Source organism: Gastrolobium bilobum, unplaced genomic scaffold (assembly GCF_033153095.1).
Source record: "Gastrolobium bilobum isolate Gb01-03AN ecotype WA unplaced genomic scaffold, APGP_CSIRO_Gbil_v1 utg1697, whole genome shotgun sequence".
NCBI lineage: Eukaryota > Viridiplantae > Streptophyta > Magnoliopsida > Fabales > Fabaceae > Gastrolobium > Gastrolobium bilobum.
Genome location: NW_026897543.1, coordinates 206,874 through 234,350, shown reverse-complemented (window position 1 = coordinate 234,350; position 27,477 = coordinate 206,874). Strand labels below are relative to the sequence as shown.

The window sequence follows — 27,477 nt, the reverse complement described above, 5'->3', positions numbered from 1 at the left end:
TATTTTTATGTGTGTGTAGAAAATAAAATTTATTTTCTATAACATGAAAGATTAATCTCATTATTTATACAGGGTATTCTTTTAATTAAAATCAAGTAAATAATAATTAATGATAATCACGATGAAATGGAAGTGTAAGATATAAAAAATGATAATCACGATGAAATGAAAGTGTAAGATATAAAAAAATATTTTATGTCGTTTATGAGGATAAACAGTGGCTCCAAGTGTAAAGGGTAAACATATAGTATTATTATAAATTTTATTTTATATTATTATTTGATTATAGAATAATTTGTTAATAGTTGTTATCGGATAAGTTAAACTCATTCGGTTAGGTTAGGTTATTACAACGTGAAATTTGTCATATGATAGCATTTGGAAAGGAAATTAGAATGTATTAAAATGGTTTGATATTTGACAGTGTCATTTGGGAATCGTCATCCTGATCGTGTTGGCGTTAGGGTTTGCACTTGCTCACACTCACACTCACCATCATTGTTTTTATATATACTCTGTTTCTGTTATTTTCGTAAGAACTTGAGATGATTTTATTTTTGTCTTTCCTTGTTTGTTATACTTTGCATTCTTGATTTTTGTTGTTTTTTTCCAAACAGTGAAAGTTCATAATGGCACCTAAGAGGAAGAATCCATCTCGCAGTACTAGAGGTACAACAAGTATATTTTCTTGCTTTAATGTTTTTCAGTTACTTCATGTTTCCTTTTTACTATGATTCTTTATAATATGTCATGATTAATATATATATATAAGAACACATTAATGTGATCATTTTTACTTCCCTGTATGTATGTATAACAGCTGGTGGCATCCTGAAAGCCACGAAAAGTGAGGCAATCGAACCGTCAAGCAGTGGTATAACTTGTAACAATAATTCTTCATTCTTTTGTAGACACTAAAGATTTTTCAAAGAAGGGACAGACTTATTTTAAAAATTATACATAATAAAAAGGGTAAATTCCGGTTCACAAGACTATCCGACTTACAAGGAATGAGGTGGGGATTGATTGTGGGGAACCTTGTCCTTACAATTTTTGCAAAGGGCCGTTTCCCAAACTCGAACCTATGACATTTTGATTATAAGGAGCAACCTTATATGGTATTTAAGGGGGGGGGGGGGGGATTTCCGTTCTTGGGCACACATAAGTTTAAATGCGAGATCTCCTTCAAATTATTCAACCCCAGCATTTTTAGGCTCGGCCAAATCCTAGTGGCTTGATATGTAATATTCAATTAGCTGTCAGGGCTTCCAGCACTCAACAAGTAAAGAGGGCTCTGAACCAAAGCTCCCTTTCTATGCTGAACAAGTTATATTACTTTTGTACTCGTAGACCAAAGGCATATGAGGAATTGAGGTACGAAGTTGGCATACCGTTAGTATTTTAATGTTGTATTTGTTGTCTTACTGATGTTGAAAATCATATGTTCGTATACCAACCAGTGTCTTGGTTAGTATGTTTGGCCTTTACTTAAACCGCAAGGATAGCTCCACATTGAGACCAAAAGGATGGATTAGCAATACGGTCAGTATTAAAAACGTAGAAGGCTTAATTACCTATTAACTTATTAGTATATTCATCATCTAACTGTGAAGAAGTACATATTAAATGTTCAGGTAATTTTAGTTGCCGGAAAGATAATGATGGAAGAGGAGAAGGCAACAGATGGGGTTGTTACTCGTCATATGTTTAGCCCGCATTTTATGGTGAGTAGTTGACTATGTATGTTTATAAACGTAAGAATTGTTGTAGGACCATGCTATCAACATTTGTTCTGGTGCTGTTGTTTTTCTATATTATGTTTAAACAGCATAACTTTCTCATCTCAGTCAATTGATTTTTCTATGTAGAATAAAGTAATATGCGACTCAAATCTGTCTAATGAAGATAGCTACAAGCCTTGGTGTATTGAGGATGTATCTCTATTTGTCTTACCGAGTAAATTGGGTTATGATATTAATCAGTGCAAATTGGTAAGGATGGTGTCACCTAATATGCCTTGCATAAAACATAAACATAAACCACTCCCCATTAAACCCGACTAGCAAGTGTGAGGTAGAGGAAATCCTTATACGCAGTCTTACCCTTGCATAATAACAAAGAGGCTGTTTCCTGGATTCGAACCCATGACCTTTCAGTCATGAAGGAACAGTTTTACCACTGCTCCGGTTCGCCCCCTTACCTAATATGCCTTATATATGAAAATTATAGTTGTTTGTAACAACATATGGATTTGGTGGGATATAATGTCATTCGGGTATAATGATTTGTTCCCTTTTTTCTCTCTCTTTCAGATTTTTGCACCGACTTTGTTTGAGGAGCATTGGTCTTGTTATGCTTTTGAGCCCGAGAACAAAACCCTGTATGTATTAGATTCAATGCCCGATAAAGTCTCAATCAGCAAGAAGAACTTGGATGATGCAACGGTATAGTTGAACATTACTGTTAGAGAATAATATAAACCATTAAAAAGACCCTCTCCTAACAACTTAAGCTTTTTGGTTGAATTAGTTCTTTACATGGTATCAGAGCCTCGATGTCCTGTGTTCAATCCTCGCCGCCCCCTATTTTGTTTGTGAAATTTCTTAGCACAGGTAGGCTGAGCCTAATGCATCATCCACCTTTCAAGCCCAATGAGCTTTCTTATGAGGGGACGTGTTAGAAAATAATATAAACCATTAAAAAGGCCCTCACCTAACACTTAAGCTTTTGGGTTGAATTAGTTCTTTACAATTATTTTTTTTAAGGAAATGTTTATATTGTTCTTGTCAAAGTTTTATCCATAATTTTTCTGTCTAATCCAACCAATCAATGGTTTTTAATGCGAAGAAACTTCGTTTTGAGGAGCTGCTGGTATTAAAGAATCCTAGTTTGACCCAAGAGAATGCATCAATAACACTTCTTCATGTTGATGTTCCTATGCAGCCAAACAAGTGAGTAGTGTGTGTAGCTCCAATGTCCTTCTATGTAGAAAAACTAATCTCATTATTCGTGAAAATGATATATTGTTTCTCATTTATGCTTTAAATGGTTGATGAAGTCATGATTGTGGCATCTATGTGCTGAAATACATGGAAACTTGGGATGGATCAATAAAATGGGAAGACAAAACCATGCCAGATTATTCCTACGTGAGTAATTAGTCTTGTCCTTTACTAAGCTACCATGTCAAAGTTGGCCTTACTTTAAAAGATTTTACAGAAAGAAATCGTGAAGTTTCGGCAAAGCCTTATATGTGGATGGGTGCAACATCCTAAAAATGAGGTTAGAGAAGAGATATTGAAGGAGGCAGGAGTGTGGGGAAAATTATGATGACTACATCGACTATCAAGTTGACAAATCTATTAGGGATCTTGGTTAAATTTTTTTATTACAATATAGTTTTAGTCCTTACACGTGACACTTTTTTTTAATATTGTTCTTATACGAAAGAAGTTTTGAATTTAGTCTCAATAGGTATAATCTTTTTCAACTTTGTTCTTACCATTGGTTGTTATTATAACACTCTGAGATTGGTATAGAGACCAATTGTTACTATGAGATACTACGAAATTATTGTCATATAGAAAGACCGATTGTGTTGTAGCTCCAATTGACTGTGTTCTCTGAGGCTATCATTTAGATTTTTTTTTTTTTGTCATTTATTCTCGGGCATTAAAATTCATTAGATTTAAATTTTAATCACTGTACTGGTCTTGCATGTTGATCATTCCAATGATTCTGATTCTGTATTTGTCAGCCAAAAATGTCTTACTGAGCTCTTTCGCCCGAATCAAAAAATATATTGAACGATTTGAAATATAATTTTTAGCTAACTGCTGCTAAATAACAATAACAAACGATGAGGATTAAACTAAGGGAAAAATAATTGTGCAAATAATGATTAAACTGAAACTATTTTAGTATAAAAATCAAATTAAAAATGACTGACATTATAAACGAAAAATGTATTTAAACCTAAAGGGACGTTTGGTTGACGAGAAATTTTTCGAATACTAGGAAAATAGAATTGATAGGAAAATGATAAGAAAGTTAGATAAAGTGAAATAGATAAGAAAATGTTAAAAAAAGTTGTTTGGTGGGAAAAAACTTTACTGGATGTTTTGCTTCATTTTCCTAGCTATCTTTGAAAAATCACATACAAATTGACTTTCCTAACAGTAGATTTTCCTAGCTATCTACCACAAAATACTGAAATCTATGCAAATCACTTAGATGGGAAAATTGAAGGAAATCGTGAACCAAACATGGCTGTTTTGCTTTTCCACTTTCACTTGCATAGACATCCTCAAGAATACTCCTAACCAAACACCACCTAAGATCCTCTTTGGTATGTGTCTCGATTGTATCTGTGGATGACAATCAAATTGGAATAATCCAATTGAACTATCAAATAAACAACCGGCCGGTGTTTCATCTTGATTGGCTTGACTCAATTTATTAGTTATATACAGTATTTATTATATTTCTTAAAGTTATAGTAAGCAATTATAAAAACTTGGCCCTCGTTCAAATTGTATGAAATACATAAGATGATAGATTTTGATATCTGTTTGCAAAAAAGCATAAAAGTAATTTCATTCTAAATCACGTTCAGAAGATCGTGATGAAGCATGGAATACATTCTTTAAAAAAGTGAGAATGAAATTCCATGTTTACGTATCCCTTCGATATAAAGCAGAGAATGACTTAAACATTGGATTTTAATGTTTTTTTAAAAAATATTTCTTAAAATAGAGCCAAATTTGACCTCCTCCTAAAAAATTCAGATACAGGAAATTATGAAGATAACTCCGTAGCCATAATAAAACTACATCAGCCAAACATGTTTTTTACTTTTTTAAATTTAAAAATATGAAAATAAAAATATTATAAATAAAAGCAGAAAATATTTCTACAAACCAAGTAGACTCACATCACCGGGATAAATTCTGTACACAGTAAAGGGTTGGACCATTAAATGGCAAACTTGAAGTTCATGTCTAAGCAATGTAGGAAACGGGATCGATGTTAAAAATATAATTTGACAATCAAATTCATTTACTATGTCTATGTATGCCAACTCCATTGACAAATAAATAACGCTTGGGATATTCTACTTGATCAAATTCATGCTAAAATCCCAGAGTTTCTTAGCCAAATCAGCGTCACTCCCCTGTGAGGTTGTCATGGCCACATTACTGTCTGAAAAATACTTGCCACTAATTCCCTTCACTTGAGGGTGCAATGCTACATAGCATGTTGTCGCTGCTCCCTACATTAAGGTTGAAAAAGGGCAAACATGCAACATTAGAAGTATCCCATATCAAGCATGAGCAATGTTTGAATACTTTTCTAGGTTAAATAACGAGGAGTTAACGGTATGCTAATGAGTACTATACCTGGGTGAATTGTCAATTTTGCTACTAATTTTGTAATAAATGTTTTAAGTGTATTAAATATAACTAATAACCAATAAATGTTTGTCAACTCAATGAAACATCAGTATTCATGAAATAAAGATTGGTACTAGAATAATGCCCTAAATACCATAATGTCTCAGACATTTGTAATCATTGGTCATATTGATTTAACTTTACCTGCTGGACATTTTTAAGCACAAGTCTCCCAATCACATTAACTAGACCTGCATAAATGAAACAGAAAAATAACCATAAAACTCAGCTACTGTCATTATCTGCGTCAAAATAAAATAAAACACGTTTTATGGACATGAGTTGATGCAGCAATTATGTGCTATAAATTGCAAAAGCCTTTGTTAAAGTGATCATGGGAAAAGAATGCTTAAAAGATTGATGCTGTTCTTCAGCACGTCTGTATTCAATATTCAGAAGAGCCAACCTATTCACAATAGGTGTTGGTTTTTGAACAATATTCATGTACCAAATATAGGATGTAAAACCTAAAGCAATGTCGATGAATGGGAGCTTATTGCATTGTAAAATTCACTAAAAGACAGTTAAAATGAAATAAACAAGAAAAATATCCTCCACATAATGGTAGATAATGCAGAATACATCATTTAGTATACCAAATCCCATGACTTACATAATTCCTAGACAGAACACGAATTCACATGACTAGTATATAATGCTGTAGTTACCGTTCATTGCATTGTTATGACGGAAAAGATTGGTGGCAATCATTCCAGGATGAAGAGAATTTGCAGTAATATCCACCCCATCTTCCTGATCAAGATGCAACAATATTACATACATCAAAGAAAGCTAATGTGGCAAAAACAAAGCGCCATACTAAGAGCATCTATTTCTTATTAATCAGCCAAAATTAAGATAAATAAGAGATAATGTTGCTAACTTATAATGTCCTTCAATGGCCAGCTAGAATGATGCAATATGGTATAGAAAAGAAGAAGAAGAAAAAACTATCATTTAACTATTTCACCAGATAACATGAAAATTACACTACTGTACAAAAGAAATCAGCATACCTTGAGACGTCTTGTTAGTTCATTGGCATGTAAAATATTAGCAAGCTTTGACTGCCCATACGCACGCCAGTTGTTGTAACTGTACACAAGGAAGCAAATATAATTAAATATGCATAACACTTGTCAACAGATAACGTTTCAATGCTTAATTCTTCATGTGAGCCAATTGTTTTAACTGTGAGCAAGGAAGCAAACATAATTAAATCTTCACAACACTTCTCCTTTCCAAAGTACTACAATAATCATGTCTAAATTCTTAATTCTTTATGCAACAAAGATGTACAGAAGTATATGTTTACAACTATATCTATGTGCACCAAAATCCTATCAGTAGGTTTTTTTGTATCGCTTTAATCTGGCATCTTGTCTTAGACTTACAGCAAATCTGATTACCAAAAACATATATCATAATTACAAACTTTATTGAAGATTTTTTTTTTTATAAGGAAACAAATATTAGAGCTGATTTCCTATGATGATAAAATAAAAGTCTCCAGTATAATTCCTCTCTCTCTCAATAAACTCCTCTTCCGTTAAAAAAAGAAAAAAGAAAACTGAGAGCATATCTTGTCCTGTTTCAAATTTAGGTGACATATTACCTTGATTGGTCATTAATTTTGTCGAAACGAATTCCTTCAGGATATGAAAATCGGTGAGCCTCTGAGGAGACAATAACAATTCTTCCTTGTTTCTTACTTTCAAGTGTTGTTTTCTTCATAGTATCCAACAAAAGATTTGTCAAGAGAAAATGACCTGTGGAATTATATTAAATAAAAATAGAAGGATTAAAATCACTACCACATCTTCAGTCTATACATTTAAAGAAACAGTAAAATCATTACTTGATACCTTATATAAAATATCACCCCATTATATAGGTTGAAACAGGTCATAAGTGAAGTTATACATAGATTTCATGTTTCAATGATCTATAACCACTTCCCCAAGAAATGTGACTATCAGTCATCGAATGAATTTTCAAACGGAAAAACAATCAATCGATTGGACCTTAGCATAAAAGGGTAACATTTCCCACGTACCTAAGTGATTTGTGGCAAACTGCATTTCAATGTTGTCTTTGGACAGCTTGAAAGGGCATGCCATAATTCCTGCATTGTTTCTTTCAATTACAAACAAACAAACCAGAAAACATTACTACTCCTGTGTTTTCTAGAATGATAAGGATAAGAGAGCTCAATTGGAACATAGAAAAACATTATACGGGACAACGATTAAATAACAACTTAACTAAAAGCCAAGTGGTAAAATAAATAGTGAAAATAAAATTGAAAATGTGACCCATGTCATCTCGTTTTCTTACATCAAGATGTTCAATGGAAGACCAGAGGACTTAAACTCCGATGCAAATTTCTTGACAGACTCCGTTGAACTGAGATCTAACTCCATGGCATCAACTTTAGCAGAGGGAATCTCCTTAAGTATTGTTTCTCTGACATCTTTAGCAGCAATCATATTCCTCACTCCCATAACCACATGGACACCACGCAAAGCAAGAACACGTGTAGTCTCAGTTCCAATACCACTAGATGCTCCTGTTACCACAATGTCCACATAACACATTAAAACAATGGCAAATTCCAAGAATTATTTATCATAGCCAGTTTCAAGAATCCAAGGTATCATGCTTATAAAATCAAGCAGAATATACCCCCCAACAAAAAAAAAAAAAAAAAAAAAAACATAAATTCTGATTCAAACTTCAATATTTTGAGGATTACCCATTTGAACAAAGAAATGAAACGTTTTCCAATTTGTTCAGTCTATTATTGAACTGGATAAGAGAAGAAAATTTACATTAACATACACGATCAAAACGATGATTTTTTAAGCTAATAAGCATGATCAACCTCTCCTTGGCTAAACTTTCATAGGACAAAAAAATTGAATTTTTTTTAATGGAAAGATACCCATGTGGCAATTATTTAAGAAAAAAGAGAGACAAGAATAAAAGAAGGTAATAGGAAGGACCTGTGACAATGGCAGTGAGGCCAGTCCCATCGACCCCATGAGTAACTTGTTCCGCTGTTGAAGATGATGAAAACCCTGAAGGCCCTTTTTTGCTGAATGGCCACATATTCTTAATTGCTCTCTCTCACTCTCACTGCAAGTGCAAGCTAGGAATCAAGTGGCTGAAACCTAAAAACAAGACAAAGCATTCTGATTTATAAACAACCTTTTACGGCAAAGGTTGGAACTTGGAATTATGTAGAAGCTCACAATATTTATTTTTTATTTATTTGAAAAATAATTCTCATTCCTTTATCTTCTTTGTTGACGTAGTTGTATTGTATGCTAATCCATCGTCTTTTAGAAAATATTATACACCCCTACGGTTTCTCAAAAGCACTTTTTTAAAACATAAAAATAAAAACAAATACTTGGAAATATTCTTAAGCGTATTTATATGTAATCTTTATTAAAAAAGTGTAGTTATTAATTATTTTAAAATTTAATGATCCTTGCTTTTTAAATAAATAGAAGAATAAGTGACTTATAGTATTAATAATTTTTAATAGAAATAATAAGTGTGTATCAAAATAGAGAAAAATATTTCTCTTTTTAAATGATATAACTTATGTCATTTCACTCTTACAAAGAGGTGAGACTCATACCTTTACTTTTTGTTATCCAGTCTCTCTCCTTTTATTTATCTCTTTCTCTCACTTAAAATAACATAATTTTACATCGTTTAAGATGACACATACTTTTTCCATTAAAATGAGTGTAGACATTTTTATTGTTATAATAAAGAGATTTGCATTTGTCATTTAACATGAAACAACAAAATTCTCTACACACACAATATTTTGTGGGACCCACACTTTTTGAAGAAAAAAGAAAAAAAGAAAATTACGGTACGCAAAACGAATCTCTATAACATTACACATTCACTTTTTTTCGAACGTATCTCTTATAAAACTCTATAATAAAACTTTTTTTTTAAAAAAGAATAATAATACCACCAAGTAAATGGAAGTTGTTCTAACTTATGGAGTGATTTGAAGTTCGATTCTTGTGTAAAAACTTGATACATAAAGCTTTACTGTCCTTATGATTCCATCGATCTCAAATCCGAATTAGTCAACACAATTAACAACATCATATTACTGAAATTCTGATGTAACGGTATTAAATGTATGAAAAAAGATAGGTATAGTATTTCTATTCCAAAATAAAATGATAATAATAACAACATATGCCATAAAGGAGAGTATATATATATATCTCTACGGCCAAATACAATTACTAAGTAATTAAACATCATCCAACAACTAGCATGGAATTATGGTTCAAGACCTTATACAACAAAATAAAATTACATACATACTCTATGAAAACATAAATAATCCTCCTTGATCTCAGTCCTTCAGTTTGTGGAAAGAGTAATACAACTTAAAAACTTTTGGAAGATAAACAGGCAACAGGAACCCAAATAAATTGAAACACCAGAAGGCCATATTAGCAACTGCAAGTGCTCTTCCAACATAGATCCTCCTCTCAGAACCACTGTGCTCTTCATTGATCTTGTAAATCTCACTCCTAAGCCAATCCACAATAGTGAAAATCCTCCTTGAATTATAAAACACAGGCACAAAAGCTCTTATTGGAGTTGAGAACCTGTCTGAGAATGCCACTCCTTCCATAAAAACTTGGCTGGCCAAAAGAAAAACATGGGGTGCAGCTGCTTTAATCCCTTCTTTATCACCCTCAAATATTCCCTCTAAGATATAGGCTATGGGGGCATAAAGTCCAATGATGGCCCCTATGAACACATAAAGGCGAAGGAGCTTGTTTTGAGGGTTGAAAACTAGTTGTTCTCTTGATGGGTGAAGAGATGGGAAAGCCACCTTTGATATGAAGTACATGTAAATTATGGAGAAGACCACAAAAGCAAAGTCTTCAGGGCTAACCATGCCACTGGCTGATAAGACAATCACCACTGCAAGGCAATTGAGCTGGCGGAAAGAGAGGAAACCAGCTTTGCGTTTTGTGGTGATGGGTTTGTTGAGATTATTCTTGAGTGATTGGTGATCTTGCTCTTCTTTGTGCTCAACTTCTTGTTCTTTTGGTAGGCTAATATCATAGCCAGTTGGACCAATCCCACCTGACATTTTGTGCAGCTACTGAGAAAGATTCTTGAATTGAAGAAGAACTATTGAACTATTGTGTTGAGCCAATTTGCTTTTCTCAAGCTATATGAGCGAAATGGGACTCACAAGAGAGTGTGATTAGAATGATGTGGTGGAAGTAAATTGTAAATAAGGAAAGCTTTTTACTAGAGAAACTTGATCAGGGTTCCTTTTGGGTTGGTGGGTAATCAAAGATGGTGGTAAAGAAAGAGGTGAGGAACTTTGGGAGTGAAAATGTGAAACTGGTACGAGAATTAAGGGCAGAAGCAGGAAGATAAGGTTAGATGTTGCGGTTGAAATGGAGGACAAATGGCAGGTTGATATGAGTTTTTTAAGCTAAGGTTCATGGCGTGCGTGGCATGTATATATGTTTATGGTTACGACACGTGTCTTTTATTAATTGTGGATGTTATAAGTTTTGGTGGTTGGTTTCAAGCCTTAAGATTCGGTGTCGCAAACTTAAACTATAACTACGGAAGTGATTTATTGTCAACCATGTGATGCGACCAGTCACGGAAAATCACGAGTTTAGATTCAGAGGCCTCGAAGCCAACATTGACGTTTGTTTTGTTGTGTCTAGAAAGGATAAAGCGTAGCCTTATTATGTATGCCCATTTTTGTGTGCCTATACGAAAACGAGGTTTGAGACAATTACCAAATTAGAACAAGGATTGACCAGATAAAGTTGAAATTCACATTTGTATTGTAACTACGAAAAACATTCCTTATCTATTCGTCTACATTTAGTTTTAGCTTAATAATAAATTTTCAACTCAAGGATCATGGACATCAATAAACTGGAGATTGAGAAAAGGAAGGTCAAAGTTGCATAACTTAAAGTACAAGATTTTGAATTATAACATGAAAACTGTTTATATTGTAAATAAATTATTTACGAATGATATAATTTTGGAACCTAAATTTCAATGGCTTATAAATTAGTGAATGCATTTTATTTTTTCAACTTCAATAACTATAATTACTCTCGGGAAAAAAAGAGAGAAAATTCTATTGTAATTTTATTGAGACAAACATGTAATTTACTGGTAGTTCATTTGTTTTCCTTCTAGAGTCATATAATCATGCATCCCCCTCATCTGTAACAGGCTGCTCATGATGGTGGATGATGACCTTTGCATTTCCTATTCTTGTTAGTTGTTTGTTTGTTTTATTATTCTTTCCTCGTCAAAACAAAAATAAAAGGTTCTTAAAGAAAATTGAGAAGGCAATGAATCCATATGTGAATGATATTGTTCACCTTCTCTTGCCTGACAGTTGCTTTCTATCCTTAAGTTAAAATATTGTCTTATTGTGTCAATTCCCAAAAAATATTGGCCAGGAGGCCCAGGACTATTCATTAAGAAAAAAGAAAAACCGATGATACACATTGGATCTACTTTTTGTCTTATTTTTCATGTCTTATAATTTCTTCTCTCATTTTTTATTTTATTTTTATGTATTTGCTCATCTTCTCTTATCATAGAAAGGGTTCTTCTTCCTCGTATATGTATTTTATCTCGTGATGATAACAGCACGCTAAAAACTATTAAATAAAAGTTGTACCACTTTTTTTTTCTCGGTACATGATTCACTTGTTGAGGCATTCTTGTTCCTAATCCTGCCTTAAACTAGCTGCATGCTTTCGTATAAGAGAAATTTTTTTGTGTTTGGAAATCATGATATCCAGTAATATACAAAGAAATTCAATTTATCGGGAATGATATAAAAAAGTTATTTGATAGACATAAATATTACTGGGAATATTTAATAATTTTACTGAGTATATGTTTGGTTGTGAGTAAAATATTACTGATAATATGTGTTGATTTTACAAAACTAATCTTAACTTTTTAATGACACCAGACCTACTAATTTGATGTGTGTTGAGGGTATTATTGTCTGAAAAATATGTTATCTGCTTTCCCTTCCTAAAAACCGCCTAATTTTCAGTAATCCAAACAGTAATTTTTCTTTGTAAAATGCTTTACCAGTAAAGCTTGGATACCCCGGAATTGATTTTTAATACTTCTACCAAACATTGGAATCGATGTTCACCAAAGAAGTCCTTGATATACCCTTATACCAAACACCACCTGAGAAACACCATATTTTACAGTACTCCACACATTTTTCACACACAAGTTTCTCAGCAAACCACTTGACTCCAATTTAATTTTTTTCTGAACAGCTGAAAATCCATATGATCAGTTCACATGTTGATGCAACTATCAAACGCACCTAATCAAAGACCCTAGCACGCTACGGTAGAAACGCAGTGTGTAGAGGCGGTAGAGCAAGATAGTGGTAGACCCCAACATTGGGGATCTCTGCATTATCTCAGCACTGGGATTACTAAGAAATTTGGACAATTATGCCAAAAGGAGGAGGAGAAAGGGAAAATTCTATGCTAATAAAAATCGATGCCTTTTTGTACCCCTAAAAAAATGCCATTTTATAATAACTAGACAAATTTATTACACAAAACTTTGGTAATAATGCCACATAAAAAAATAAACCTACAGCACAATCCCCTATGACATAATTTGAAGGAAAAGGACGGAATATAAAAAGACTTTCCGGCAAAATCTACCTTCAATTTTCAGACAGAAGACCATCCGTAAAACTGGAACCTCTGCTACGAAATTAATTGGCAAGAAGTCAAACTGTGCATATCTGTCATAATTAAATAAATAATCCAATTTCTTCTTTGTTTCTTCATATTAAGCTGCAGCTTTTTGTTTGGGAATGTACTTTATCTTAATTCCCTTCTCAGGCTTCAATTTGGGTTTGGATTTAGCAACTCCGGAGTTAGCAAGAATGCTACGTCTGTCGGCATTAGACGACTGGCATGTTGCTAGTTCACATTCCTGTACCCGCTGGCATCCAGGAAGTTCAGAATCAGGTGAAACAACCAATTTTACATGGTTTGATGAAATAGCTTCTTTCCATCCTGCATGAGAATTGATTGTAATTAGATAAAGAAATTAAAGACCAAGCCAAGCATTTAATCACACTGCCAATAGAATATAATAGAAGAAACGTGAAAATGTATTACGTTGTAAATCTTACTTTGTGCAAGGAAGGCTTTTGCAGCATGGCTGGATAACCGTAAGCTTTCTGAATCTACCTTAGCCCCAATATCGGAAATATTGTTCCCTGAACCAAAACCACTACCATCTATATTACACATCCTTAAACTACTTTGACCTGACAAATTTTGTTCATCTTTTCCATAAACTGCATCAGCTTCTGTCCCACCACTTTGAAGTGGCAATGGATCTTTAGTTCCATGCTGGCTAATAATCGGCCTCCAAAACTTAACAGTTAACCGACTGTTGCCTCCCTGGAAGGAATCATGTTTCATTGGCTTCTCCTGAGCAGTATTCTGCTTGGCCAGATTCTCTACCATGCAGTCCCCTTGAGATTCCACTAGATTACCCTCAGATTGGCTGCAATTGCCCAGAGTAACAGATACAGATCCTATTAAAACTTCACGATTCTTACGTTTGTCTGGTTCTTCCTGCAGTCTGGCTCTTAAAACCACCCCATCAGTTTCTCGTTTGGGCTTTCGACTCCATACTTTACTACCGTTAACAATAGAAGCTGCCCTTTGATCATGGTTGGTTCCATATTTTTGAATGACTCCAAGCTTTGACATTTGAGAATTCTGGCTTGCATGCAAACCATTGGCTATAGCCCATTGTGATTTTGGCAGCCCTTGCCATCTGGCAGTCATCACGCGCCTACGATTATGTCCTTGTGATGTCTGTTGCTCTACATTCTGATCAGTGTCACAATCATACCCTGACTCTGTATCCCCGCCTACACCTTCATACGTGTCTGGGCAGTGATAAATAACATGTGGTAAAGGAGCATGATCTGCAAATGTATCTCGATTATGTGCTTCAAAATCACATGTATCCAAAGATGTTTCTGCAGGTGACACATCCTCTGTTGTGTTGCTGATGTTCGCTTTAAAGTCGGTGTCATCTTCGATTCGTTCCCTTGCCTTCTGTTCTTTCTGTCTAAGCTTTTTCTGGCGTTTCCTCTCCAAAATCTCGGCTTGTCTATAAATAGAGGGAATAATTAAATAAAAAATCTTATTATTCATACATGAATAGTTTACAAGAGAATACATTTTGACCAATTCTCTAATACCTTTTCGATTTGCTAAACGAACAAGCTAAAGAACAAAGATTATTTTATAACTATCCAAATAATGTAGCATAGTTTATTTATAATAGCATGTCAGAAGTTACTGAAGTCATAAGAAAAAGTTTAGATGAAATTAAAGAAAAAGAAATGGAAGTCATTGCATGTACACCATATGTCAATTTTAAATCATAAAACTAGCGAGCAGGTAAACTCGGTGAAAATTATTGCATTAGGAAGTTCTGTCTGTGCAATTGGACTAGTCAAATTTGCTAAAACCATGCACGAGTTTTGCTGTTTGGTAATAATCCCTATCTTTCTTAGAACCTGATTCTTTTTTTCAATTGGGGATTTCTTTCTTTCATGACACAAGGGCTTATGAAACCAAGTACTGCTAGGTTCTTTCGCTTTTGTTTTCTTAGCTGCATTGGTTCAACGGATTATATGAATCCCCTTATTTCAGTTATTGAAAATAACAAAAAAAAAAGGGGTTCTGTTTGGGCTGCATACTAAATTTCATTCAAATCAAGGTATTATGCCCTGTAAAGGAGGATGGCAAAAATCGAGCACCCAAAACTAAACAAAACAAACTTTATAAAAGACAGAATAGTAAATTCAAGATTAAACTATATATTTTGTATTTATGAAACTCAACCCCATGAACCCTTGAAATATTTGTCATTCCTCAAGAACCTAAAAATTGAAGTGAAAATCAAGAATCACTCAGGGAAGACCAACAAGACCTGATATCAATAATGACACTAGAAAAAGGGAAGGATCCAGAAAAAATTACCGGAACAAGATAAATTCAAGTACAAACTGGTTATAGCACTACATGTACCTTTTCTGAGCAGCTTCCTCCTCCTCCACCAGTAGCTTCTGGCATCTCAATGCTTCAGCATCCTTGTCAGCGATCCATGCCTTTACCTATATGAAAGAAAAATCATATTTCATCATGACTGTAACTCAGACCTAAGTTAGAAAACCACACCTTTTGGGTTAGTTATAATAGAATCAGGTCTTATGTTTGTATATCTACATGCAGGATATGCCATGAACTTTGGTTCCAATTGTAACGCCCGACCGCTTCAAGAATCAATGACTATCCCCACATACACGAGACTTTTCAGTGTGCTTTTTCCTCACTCGCACACTTCTCGAAAAAACTTCTCAGGAGGTCACCCATCCCAGAATTGCTCCAAGTTAAGCACGCTTAACTGTGGAGTTCTTTCGATCCGGGCTACCGAAAAGCAGATGCATCTTGTTAGCATAGGTAGTACCAATTAATTCTTATAAGCTATCCCAAACTGTGCAGTCTTATACCTGCACAGCCTTTGGAATCCCTCTCTTTCGGGTGTCATTCGATTCATTACTTCTTTTTTTCTTCAAAATTCATATCATATAATATGGTATGTGCTGGACTCAAGTGCTCCCAAAAAAGAGAACATACAATAGAATTGCATAGATTTTTAAGCAGCCCTGGGTGCTGAAATATTGTTTCACATTAATTTTCCCTTTCTACTCTTCTCTCTCCCCTTTGTCCGATTATGGAAAATGCTATCTATGTACATGTCTGAATATGTAAACTCTCAAACAGGATAGATGTGTGAACCGATGAGTGTACTACATAACCACTCCTTGAGATACATTTCCATGAAAATTATTTTAAGAGCAGCATAGCAAAACAAGGGTCTAGTGGAAATACTTTCCCTGTGAAAAAGCCAAAGTGAAGAGTGATCAGGATACCTGATCTTATCCCATTAACACCAATAAAAATAGAATGGATCGGAACATCTGGTTGAATAAATGTTTTGTTCATAGCTACCATTAGCTATAAATGAAGAATGCATTTGCACAAATTAAGGTTTTTGTTAAAGATTAAAACTCCTAAAAGCTTAAACTACTTGGTGACGGCTCCATAGTGGCATTATGTCGCTAGCATGCCCCCTTGCACAAGATAATGCCAAGATAAGCTGAATCAAACAACAAATAAACCTAACTTACAGACACCCATAAAATCACATCAGCGCCAACTCCCAAACTTCCCCAAACAAGAGGAAAACCCAGCAAAAACTATAGAATAGCAAACCAAACATCCAACACCACTGGTTAACAATTTAATGATTGTAAAAGAAACACATTTAAGGCACTGTATAAGAAACAACTTTTGACGCCAAATGCTAAAAGCACCAAATGACACAGACATGTTAAGAAGAAGGTTTATAGGTAAACAGAACAGATTCTGAAGTTAGGAAAAACAATTACCAATTTCTGCTCCAGCAAGAAACTTGCGCAAGCAACTAAGTTTTTTGGCTCAAGACCAATCTTTCCAGCCTCTCCATCAAAAACATATCTTTGCATTGACATTGCTGTGCCACACAAAAAAGTTTTTTCACTGGAATCATCAAGGATACTGAACAACTCTTGGGAAGATAAAGGAAAACTAGAAGGCCTAGATTGAACAATATCCTGCACACAATTTAGATATATCGCATTAATAGACCAACAGTATGAATCTAGCAAAAACACAACCAGAACAAATAATTGATAAGCAAGACCACAATGTTTCTTACCAGAAGGGCAGAACCAGCCCTAAGATAATACTGTGGAAGAGAAGAAAATCCTTGTTTTATAACAGTTGTCAGAGCACTTAAAATTGAAGACCCTGGAACTTCCTGCAAAGCATTTTCAATGGGGAAAAACAAGAATACAAGATACTTAAATTAATTAGGAAAGAAAAAAGGAAAAGTGGAAACAATAAGAGCTGAAAAGAAGAGAACCCAAAAGAGACCTGCTGGGTCTTTATATTTGCAGCTCTAGCATAGAACACATTGTTGTTTCGATAAACTCTATTTTTTTAATTAAAAAAAGATATATCAAGATTGTTGAATTGCAATACGTATTGAGTATTGTTCTACTATTTTTTTATATTTTAAATCGTGAATCGTGAATCCTATTGACTCGTAAGATTTAGAAATATAATGAAAAATGAAAAGTGTCATTGTTCTTTGTTTGAACGTCTCTGTTTTCTAAGTTTTTCTCTGTAACGTCTGAAACTAAAAGTCTCGGTTTGTGTTTTCCTAAGAATCTTTTAGTTTGAATGTCTCTGAAAATTTTTCTAAGGAAACTTTTCTTGTGCAAGTTTGAAAACTTTTCTAAGAGACTTTCCTTCCGCATGTCTCTGTTTTCTAGATTTGTATTAATTTTTTTTTTTATTTTAACATCTCATTTCATTTCCCCAATCAATAGTGACTTTCCAGATTTGTTTTTGAATTTGAATGGCAAATCATATTTGTTTCCCTAATTAATAGTGACTTTCCAGATTCATTTTATATTTGCATTGCAAATCAAATTGGATTGGTCTTTTCAATTTCCAAATCGAAATCGCCAATCTTGGGTTGAATCATAGTTATCAATTGCTGGTAGCGGCCAACCCTAAAAATGCTATAGCGGTAAAGCGAGTAGTGTTATAGCTGCTACAGTGAAGTTCAAGTATGTGATATAAAATATAAAATATATAATTATTCATATAAAATAATAATATATCAATTATTAATTTTACTTATTCAAAAAAATTAGCAGAGAGAGAAATCAAAACAGATTAATCATATATTCATATCAACATATAAATAATACACATTTGACTATTGGAGAAGGAAACAAATGCAAATGGTCTTTGGGCTTGACTTGCAACAAAATGAATGAGAGACAGATGGAACCTTCCTTCTTCACGGAAACATAGAAAGAAAGGAATCTGCCATAGATCGAAACAGAATCAGTGAGATATCAAGATTGTGCCAGTCAGAGATTATGCTGCTTTAGGCTTGCCAGAAAATAGGTGAGAAAGAGGGATCAAAGTCAGAAAGTGAAAAAGACACATGAAACATAACCACCGTTGCAGATCGAGATTTGAAGTAAATAGATCATAAGGGAGATAGGGTTTAGAAATACAAAAGGATAAAAGTCCAATGTACAATTAAAATTAAATTCTTGGTCAATAATACCCTGAACATAAAAAAATCTCTCTCCATCCCTTGTAGGGTGGAAATTGTGCCACTACACCTGCAAAATGCTACTTCAAATTCCAGCCACTACGACCGCCACTGTAAATTGTAGTGTCGCTTGCGGTTTGTTGCAGCTGAGTGCTGCTACCCACTACTGATGGGGAATAGTGCGCTATAGCATCACTTTTTTCATCTATGGGTTGAATTTTTAATCGCAAATTGCGATACGATTCATGATAATACACTGAATCACACGATTCTTTGATTCATGCTCCTATACATGTTATCGATTCATATCGCTAGGCTTCGTATCGTATCACATGATATGTATCACATACTATGCGATACTAACAACTATATAATTAATATTTAATAATATTTCCAAACAAGGAGAAAGATGGAGAAGAGGTTTTAAAATTCATATTCACATTTGAAAAAGCACCTACAAAACAACCTTTTAACAAATGGAGGAAAGTTTTCTAATCCAAAATGGCAATCAGAAAGAACTCTTAACAATCTAACAAAATACAGCACAAAAATCTGTAGTATGAATGAAAAAGCATATTTTTGAAAGAATTTCAAGTCTTCAAAGCCTTAATATATGGAAAACCAACTAGAGCATGTCTTAATTAACGTGAGAGTGTGAAGAAGTGGATTGAAGAGGCCTTAGGTAACTCCACTACCCCCATATTCAGCTGTACGAATCATAGCATAATATATAGAAATCAAGGTTGTTGAATCGCAATCCATATCGTGTATCGTTTGGCTGTTTTTTAAATCATGAATCGTGAATCTATCAAATTGTAAGATTCAGAAATATAATGAAAAATGAATGTGTCATTGTTCCGTGTTTGAATGCCTCTGTTTTCTAAGTTTTTCTCTGTAATGTCTAAAACTGAAAGTCTCAGTTTGTGTTTTTCCTGAGAATCTCTGTTTTAGTTTGAACGTCTCTGAAAGTTTTTATAAGGAAACTTTTCTTGCGCAAGTTTGAAAACTTTTCTAAGAGAGACTGTTTTCTTGCGCAAGTCTCTGTTTTCTAGATTTGTATTAATTTTTTTATTTATTTTAGTGAAGAGATTTGTATTAATTTGAATCTTCGTTTCCTAATCAACGTCTCATTTCCCTAATCAATAATGACCTTCCAGATTAGTTTTTAATTTGAATCACAAATCATATTTCTGTTTCCCTAATTAATAGTGACTTTCCAGATTCGTTTTTGAATTTTCATTGCAAATCAAATTGGATAGGATTGTCTTTTCAATTTCCAAATCTAAAATCACAAATCCTAGGTTAAATTTCAATTCGCAAATTGCCATACGATTCATGATACGACACTAAATCGCATGATTCTTCAATTCATGCCCTGATAGATGACCAATTCCGATACATGTTGTCAATTCGTATTGCTCAGCCTTCATATCATATTGCATATCATGTGATACTAACAACTATGATTGAAATATCACCAGTACACGTGCAAGGCAATTCACATTCAAATAAACTTCATATAGAAATAAACTAGTCGTGCAAGAAGTAAAAAGGTTTTACCTCCAGCATCACATTCTTGAATGACACAATTTCCTTTGCCTCTTCTACAGAGAGCTACACAAATTATGAAAAATCAGCACATTAAAAGTTAAAACATGATGTATTCTTCATATAAGTAAAATTCACAATGATGAAAGATTACCTTATCCCAATATGCCCCTAAAAGATCCCTATTTTTTTTAGAATCCTACAATGTGAAAGCAGTATTAGGCAAAACTGAGGAAGACTTGGAAAAGAAACAAACAAGAAAATACACATGGGACAAAAGTATCAACAAAAATCGACAATGTCGTAGATAATTGCTTCTACTTATAAGATACAAACTATAAAGATAACCTTATCAAGCTTTTTCAACCGATGTTGTACACGTATATGTCTTCTATAATTAATGGGAGAACAAAACTCTCGAGAACACTTGTCGCACTTCTGTAACTGAACCTTCACAGAAGAAAGCAAAGGCCACCCTGGAAGTTCTGTCAAACAAATGAAAGATTATATCAGAATATCTGGGTTTAGCATTAGAAGCAACAGTCACAAGCCCAATAGCTAATTGTGATAAATTTTATTCAAGGCCAGCAAAGGCAACAGTAGTCTAGCGATTTTAAATTGCTGGTTTTTTTTTCTTTTTATTTAATTTTAGTAAACTGTTTAAGGCAGGCTACACGTACTCACATGGCTAACACATTCCTTAACCCAATAAAGGTTATATTCATACAAATTGATTCACCTAAATGCTTTTGAAATTAACTCTCAAAATATACTCTCTAAAATAATTGATACCTTGCTGATCCAAAGCATGAAGTAATTGAATCCACTGTACTGGGCTGTCACCGGCCCTAGGGAAGGAAAGGAAAGGTTCTTTTCCAATAGCTTGTTTGATTATGGTATCTAAAGAATCATTTCTGTCTTCTGTTTTCATGAAATCGGGGGTGCCAGAGGCCGTGAGTTTTGCAACTGGCATCTATTCAGACAAAAGCTTACCAAGAAACTTTACAAGATTCCGCTGCACAAAGTATAAAATAAAACATGAAAACAAGGAAATAAATTTAAAATCACAGGATAGAAAAAGAAGATGGAAGTTACATATTGAACAAATTGAATTTCAACGGAACTAATAAAAAATTGTCAAAAATATTTTGAACACTGAATCTATTAACATATTAAGTCGGCGAAAAAAATAAGAACATATCGAAACACAACAAGAGCACAATGGATCGATGAAGAAACTACACTTTAACCTTGTTTGGTCACTTCATTACCAAAGAAAAGGAAATGGAAATGGAAAGAGTCGAAGTCCAGATTCTTGCATTCTCTATTGATCGGAACTCAATAACCATAACTTATAAATTAAATTACGATTCACTTAACCAAACACAATTATCGACCATAGTAAACAAGATCTTTCAAAACCACAATAATAATAATATTAATATTAATAATTCTAACTCACACGTTCAAGCTCCTCTTTCATCCTCAACTATCCAAGGTAAATTTAATTTTCACACAAATATAATAGAACACAATTTCGAAGAACGTGATCTACGGTGATCGAGTTAGAAAAAGTTTAGAGTGATAGCAGATCACGTACCAGGGAGGAAGGACGAGAAAGAGATCGCTCGGAGGCCGGAGAGATTCTCTGACGATCCAAATAGAAATCGCAACCAGCTGTTAAGGGATTGAGAGAGTGTTTGGGTCGAAGAAAAATGGTCAAGAAAACGCGAGAAAGAAGAGAACCCTCTGTTGTTCGTGCAGGCTGGTGAGGTAGTACCGTAGTAGGGCTAAAAAAACGTTTCTAACAAGAAACAACTTCAAAAGCATAAAAAGAACGGAAATAGTTTTTTCGAACTGTAGAGATAATTATCTCATGTTAGTGAGATATAAAAAGACGTGCTTGCAATTTTTTTTCTTTTTTATTTTTCTTTAACTTGTGGGCTCCACATTTCTTGTTAGTATAGGAAAAAAAACTTCTCTCATGTTAAATGAGAGAAGTATTACCCTAAAAAGAAATATTAATAATATAAAAAGGGAAGGATATACATATTACATATATATACTTAATAAAAACTATTAAATTTATTTTTATGTAACCTTTATGGGGTTTATTAATCTTATGTTACATGAGAGTACTATCTCATGTGGGTGATACAAATATGTGGGGTCCACAATTTAAAATGAAAAGAAAAAATTGGCACAAAATTCTATGAGTGTATAACATGAGATAGGTATCTTATGTTGCATGAGAATATCATTTCCCAACCTTTATATAGGGTGAAGATTTCCGGGCACGCGCTCGTGTTGCGCGTGAAGGTACTTGGTGTTGAATTTTGGTTTGGTCCACAGTCACAACAACTTTAATTTCAAAGAGCGAGGGGGCACGTGCTTGTTTGAGAAACTGCACGTGGTTTTCAGGTAAACACCACCAGCATCGTTTCAGTATATTTCATGACGGGGAATTAAACGGCAACAAGATAGACCAATGTTGGCCTCGACCTTATTGCCTCTCATTCCGACGTTGACATAATAATCAAAATAGTTTATATAAAAATAAATAAATAAATAATAATAATCACAATAGTTCATCTTGTCTTGTGCTCAAAGTCAAGTCATGGAGAAAATGAATTAACGTGATATAGGCAAAGTGCAAGTAATAATTTTTCTTAGTACCTTTTTTTTGGTGAATTTTTTTCTTAGTACTCTATAAATTACATTCTATTGATAATTAATGATTATTTTCTTGAAAAACTGTCACTTATAAAACTTTTGATAGATTTCGCAATTAAATTAATGTAATGGAATCATCAAAGGTTTGACATTTTCAACTTTGTAACTCGCAAAAACTCTAAAAACAAAGAAAAAATGTGTACAAATAATATATCCAACAACAAGAAGAAAAAAAATTGAATAGAGAAATTCAATGGTATCACACGTATCATATTAATGATAAATGATTATTTCGGTGAAAAATTTCTTTGAACCTAAAATAATTATATAAGCACGATGTATGACCCGTGCATAATATTATAATATATCATGTCATAGCTACATTCACTTTTTATCCCCACGGAAAAAAATCATAAATTTTTTACATGATATTCATAACCATAAAATTAGATTTTCAAAACCTTATTGCATTAATTTCATGATTAAATTGTATTTATGCTTAATTTAAAATCATCAATTTAATGTTCATACCTAAAAGGTGTGTTTGGAATGCTTCAAGTGATATGAAATGACAAAAATAAGTGAAGAATAGAAAGAATATAAATAGATCAAGAAAATAATTAAATAAAATGAGTTTAGAAATACAATTATTATATTTTATTAGCTAAAAAAATAAATATCATCATGTCACATGCAATTTTATCAAACCCGACTCGAACTAGCCAGTTTGACTCATAACTCAGAAAAAGGTAATATAACCAGTTCAAGTCAAGCTATAGATCGATCATATAATGGAACAGGTGGAAACTGATTCGACTCGACCAATTCACCAAAAAAAAATGGCGGCTCATGCATTTTTTAAAATATAAAAATAAAAACAAAACCACACTATTTTGTTTGCAAAACTTAAAAAATCATAAAATATTTCTTCCCCTCCTTACAAGTGAGCAGTACTTCCTCCGAAATCATTTCTCCCTTCCTTACACTCACGTTGTTGTTGCTGGTCTCGTCGGTTGTTGTTGCCGGTCTAATCATTGTTTCCATTGGGTGTCATCGCTTGATACTTCTAGTTAGTGCCTATTTAGAAACTCTTATTTTTAACTTCTTTTTTCTTTATAAGCAGGAACTTAGTCAGATATAATTTTATAAAAGCTTTTATCATAAAAAGAGCTTTTTTATAACAAAGAAAAAACCTAACAACTAAAAGCTCCTTTTTTAAGATGTATGTCAGTTTTTTTTTTAATTCTCATATTTTTTTTCAATTATACCCTTATTCTAAACTTTTATTTATGTTTTTTTTTTTCATTTACCCTTATATTTTACCCTAATAACAAATCATTTTATATCTCTTCTTTCAAAATCCTAAGAACAACTTTATATCATTATCAAATAGCTTTTAGCTTTATTTTTTAAGTTCTATTTTTTTAACTTTAACTTAAAAGTAACTTTTAACTTAAAAAATACTTTACCAAACAGGCTCTTAGTTGCTGCAGAGTATTGCTTACTTGAGATTGAATTAGACGGCAAAAGCACCACAGTGCTAATATATAGCAAAAATTTCTCTTGTTCAAAGCACATGTGGAAAGTTTTTCCAGACTAGAGTAGTCAGTCTTGTCACCTGTCTTGCTGCGTTCAGTTTCGTCAATATTGTTGACACGACTTATTTCCACGTCAGCAATCCGGACCAATCATGGCATTTTTTGGTTGAGTCGTGTCACAATTGTTGACGGCACTAGTCCCCTGATGCCACGTAATCGCGTCACATTATGTGACAGCACCACAACGTCCACGCCACGTCAGACGCGTCAATTATATTGACGGCACTCATCCTTTAATCCCACACCACCCCCTCCTCCCTTTGCATTTCCGTTTCTTGGCTCATTCTCTCTAAAAATTTTCCCCTCTCTCTCTAAATTTCCTCTTCCTTCTCTGTAAAATTCCCTCCCTTTCTCTCTAAAAAATATGCCTCTCTTCTTCTCATCCATGCAGCGGCCCAGGTACGCCCATAGTTAGTAGTTTTTTTTTGTTTGTCTTTTAAATTTTGTTATTTAATGTAGTTATTAGTTATTACATTATTTGATAGGAATAAAAATCCTATTGTAGAATGTAATAAAAATCCTAGGTTAAAGTTTCTTTTAATAAATTCCTAGTGTACAATGTATTTTTAATTAAATAGTAATTATGTCGAAAGATAGAAATTATATTATATAAAGTAATAATTAAATTAGTAAATAGTAAAACTTGTAGTTAATATATAATTAATGTTTTGATTAAATGTTAGATATAAATTAGGGTACCTTAGTATAAAAAGTACATAGTTAGGTAATTAATTAGTAATGCAATAGTTAAATAATAATTTTAATAAGTGTTTTAAGTAAATAAAAATTGAATTAAAGAAAGCCTATGAGAGAAAATATATTAAGAAAATAATGAAGTAGTAGTAATTAAATAATAATATGACAATTATAATTAGTATATAATTATTATTTTAATTAAATATTATCCCTAGGATAGAAAACCATTTACTAAAAAAATTAATTAGTAATAAAATTATTACTTAGTAATTATAATTAGTGTTTAGGCTAAATAATGAATATAATTTATGATTTTTTTTTTTTGGTAAACTGAATTATGAAACTTTGAATTAGTATAGAAATGATTAAACATTAATTATAATTTAGGCCCTGTGATAGAAAATAATGAAGTAGTAATTAAATAATAATGTGACAATTGTAATTAGCATATAATTATTATTTTAATTAAATATTAACCCTAGGATAGAAAACCATTTACTAAAAAATTAATTAGTAATGAAATAATTACTTAGTAATTATAATTAGTGTTTAGGCTAAATAATGAATATAATTTATAAAAGTGTTTTTTTTGGTAAACTGGATTATGAAATAAGGAATTAGTATAGAAATGATTAGATATTAATTTTTTATGTGCATTATAATGTTAACTAAAGAAAGGCTACGATCATCCACCAAAAAAATAAATAAAGAAAGGCTACGATAGAAAGATGTTTAAAAAAATAATTAGTTTATTCATTACTGTTTTAATTATTGTTTTAATATTAATTAACAATTCATTTATTGTATTTTTTTATTTTAACTATTCATTTATTTGTATTATTTTATTAGTTACATGGCTGATCAGCACCCCCGCATTGACCCTGGTCCCAAAGAGTGGGGCGTACTCGATCACGTTGTGCAGCAGTCACACAGATTCCAAGTGAACGAGGGAGATTTGAAGTTCCTGAGAGTGAGGCGAGCCTCAGAGGGTAGGGGAAACAGAGATGCACACAACCTAAATGACATCCTTCTGGATTTACCAGCACCTGATGCGTGCAAGTTTTTTGCACGCAGCTCGCATGAGGCGATTACCGATATGTTTTACATTCCCTTTAATTGTAGTCATTTATTTTGTAATAATACCGATAAAATAGGAATCATATATTTAACTTAATAATACATTTTTTTGGAAGATTGACCATCGACTTATTATTGCATTGGTTGAGAGGTGGAGGCCGAAGACTCACACCTTCCACATGCCTGTTGGAGAGATGACTATTACTTTACAGGATGTAGATGCCATTCTGGGTTTGGCCACTGAGGGCCAAGTAGTTACTGGCTATACGCATGGCAACTGGCAGGATGTAATCCAGCAGTACATGGGATTGATGCCACGGGAAGATGATTTGGAGGGCGGGAATCTTAGATGAGTTGGTTGACCGGACATTGGGCTCATTGGGTTAAGCACTCAACTACTCCAGAGGGGCAGATTATTTACACTCGTGCTTATCTTATGCGTCTATTCGGAGAATTTTTGATTTGTGACAAATCCAGTTCAATAGTCCCTTGTCGATTAATACAATTATTGGGAGGGGACTTTGAGGATTGTCGTACTTACAACTGGGGGTTTGCTGTACACGTCACACTGTTTCGCGAGTTATGTCATGCGACGTCATCTTCGGCCAAACATATTGGCGGTTGTACTTTGTTATTACAGAAATGGGCATGAGTAAGATTTTCTATGATAGCACCTCTCATTCCACAGCCGATTGATCCAACTGATCATTACGGACGCAGGTGGGGAATATTCATTAATTTTCTTGTGATTGTTTAACAATTGTGTTTGGTATATGATTTGAATAATGGATTACTAGATGTGCATCTACTAATTTTGTTTGTTCTTCTTGTGTTACATATTGTAGGTTTAATAATGTTGACTTACGAGGTCGGAGATGTGACTTGAGGCATTATCGTATCGAGCTTGACCAAATGGGTCGAGATGATGTAAGCATAATTAAAGTATCAATGTTTGTGTTATCGATTGCTATAAAATGTGTCTGTGTGCTAATCCTTTTTTTGCTTGACACAGGTTGTGTGGCAGCCGTACATTGGCTACCATTTCCTCGGTGCAGATGCTCACATGCAGAGTATGTGCAGGGCAATGACACTTATTATTGCTTTCCACATTGTCGAGATGC

At 33.4% G+C, this 27,477-nt stretch overlaps 4 protein-coding genes across 10 annotated transcripts; 1 reads left to right on the top strand and 3 right to left on the bottom strand.

Annotated features, from left to right (window-relative positions):
- The first annotated feature begins 340 nt into the window (after positions 1-340).
- On the top strand, positions 341-3,555 carry LOC133307920 (putative ubiquitin-like-specific protease 1B). Of its 4 annotated transcripts, XM_061508482.1 has the most exons (11): positions 341-465; positions 618-669; positions 821-874; positions 1,257-1,374; positions 1,461-1,542; positions 1,635-1,724; positions 1,869-1,991; positions 2,313-2,444; positions 2,848-2,951; positions 3,059-3,149; positions 3,220-3,555. In XM_061508482.1, the coding sequence occupies exons 2-11, from the start codon at positions 630-632 to the stop codon at positions 3,328-3,330; spliced, it is 945 nt and encodes a 314-aa protein (XP_061364466.1). In that variant the 5' UTR covers positions 341-465; positions 618-629; the 3' UTR covers positions 3,331-3,555. The 4 variants fall into 4 exon arrangements, with proteins under 4 accessions (XP_061364466.1, XP_061364467.1, XP_061364468.1 ...); XM_061508483.1 differs by lacking the exon at positions 821-874; XM_061508484.1 differs by lacking the exon at positions 1,869-1,991.
- Positions 3,556-4,833: 1,278 nt separating this feature from the next.
- Positions 4,834-8,765, bottom strand: LOC133307921 (short-chain dehydrogenase TIC 32, chloroplastic). Of its 4 annotated transcripts, none has more exons than XM_061508489.1 (8): positions 8,459-8,765; positions 7,791-8,022; positions 7,514-7,589; positions 7,069-7,196; positions 6,470-6,548; positions 6,122-6,206; positions 5,598-5,638; positions 4,834-5,272 (listed from the first exon to the last, which is right to left on the bottom strand). In XM_061508489.1, the coding sequence occupies exons 1-8, from the start codon at positions 8,562-8,564 to the stop codon at positions 5,114-5,116; spliced, it is 906 nt and encodes a 301-aa protein (XP_061364473.1). In that variant the 5' UTR covers positions 8,565-8,765; the 3' UTR covers positions 4,834-5,113. The 4 variants fall into 4 exon arrangements, with proteins under 4 accessions (XP_061364473.1, XP_061364471.1, XP_061364472.1 ...); XM_061508487.1 differs by having other exon boundaries at positions 5,598-5,677; positions 6,143-6,206; positions 7,069-7,222; positions 7,510-7,589; positions 8,459-8,756; XM_061508488.1 differs by having other exon boundaries at positions 7,069-7,222; positions 7,510-7,589; positions 8,459-8,754.
- Positions 8,766-9,628: 863 nt separating this feature from the next.
- LOC133307928 (uncharacterized) lies at positions 9,629-10,883 on the bottom strand. The gene has a single exon (XM_061508498.1). It carries the CDS (start codon positions 10,600-10,602, stop codon positions 9,850-9,852), a length of 753 nt encoding a protein of 250 aa, XP_061364482.1. The 5' UTR covers positions 10,603-10,883; the 3' UTR covers positions 9,629-9,849.
- A 2,175-nt stretch (positions 10,884-13,058) lies between these two features.
- LOC133307927 (uncharacterized) lies at positions 13,059-22,083 on the bottom strand. Its single transcript, XM_061508497.1, has 10 exons — positions 21,913-22,083; positions 21,105-21,327; positions 20,661-20,797; positions 20,467-20,511; positions 20,325-20,378; positions 17,346-17,447; positions 17,038-17,241; positions 15,614-15,699; positions 13,690-14,687; positions 13,059-13,570 (listed from the first exon to the last, which is right to left on the bottom strand). The coding sequence occupies exons 2-10, from the start codon at positions 21,283-21,285 to the stop codon at positions 13,341-13,343; spliced, it is 2,037 nt and encodes a 678-aa protein (XP_061364481.1). The 5' UTR covers positions 21,286-21,327; positions 21,913-22,083; the 3' UTR covers positions 13,059-13,340.
- Positions 22,084-27,477: the final 5,394 nt, after the last annotated feature.

What these genes read in the sequence shown, in the direction of transcription:
- LOC133307920 (XM_061508482.1), top strand. Translation starts at nt 630, where the DNA reads ATGGCACCTAAGAGGAAGAATCCATCTCGCAGTACTAGAG. An exon ending in TCCATCTCGCAGTACTAGAG is followed by an intron (nt 670 to 820) that starts GTACAACAAGTA and finishes TATGTATAACAG; the next exon opens with CTGGTGGCATCCTGAAAGCC. An exon ending in TGTTTAGCCCGCATTTTATG is followed by an intron (nt 1,725 to 1,868) that starts GTGAGTAGTTGA and finishes TTTTCTATGTAG; the next exon opens with AATAAAGTAATATGCGACTC.
- LOC133307921 (XM_061508487.1), bottom strand. Translation starts at nt 8,564, where the DNA reads ATGTGGCCATTCAGCAAAAAAGGGCCTTCAGGGTTTTCATCATCTTCA. An exon ending in CTTCCATTGAACATCTTGAT is followed by an intron (nt 7,590 to 7,790) that starts GTAAGAAAACGA and finishes TGTAATTGAAAG; the next exon opens with AAACAATGCAGGAATTATGG. An exon ending in AAAATTAATGACCAATCAAG is followed by an intron (nt 6,549 to 7,068) that starts GTAATATGTCAC and finishes CCTTGTGTACAG; the next exon opens with TTACAACAACTGGCGTGCGT.
- LOC133307928 (XM_061508498.1), bottom strand. Translation starts at nt 10,602, where the DNA reads ATGTCAGGTGGGATTGGTCCAACTGGCTATGATATTAGCCTACCAAAA.
- LOC133307927 (XM_061508497.1), bottom strand. Translation starts at nt 21,285, where the DNA reads ATGCCAGTTGCAAAACTCACGGCCTCTGGCACCCCCGATTTCATGAAA. An exon ending in TCAAGAATGTGATGCTGGAG is followed by an intron (nt 17,448 to 20,324) that starts GTAAAACCTTTT and finishes AATGCTTTGCAG; the next exon opens with GAAGTTCCAGGGTCTTCAAT. An exon ending in TCTTGCTGGAGCAGAAATTG is followed by an intron (nt 15,700 to 17,037) that starts GTAATTGTTTTT and finishes TCTTTCATATAG; the next exon opens with GTAAAGGCATGGATCGCTGA.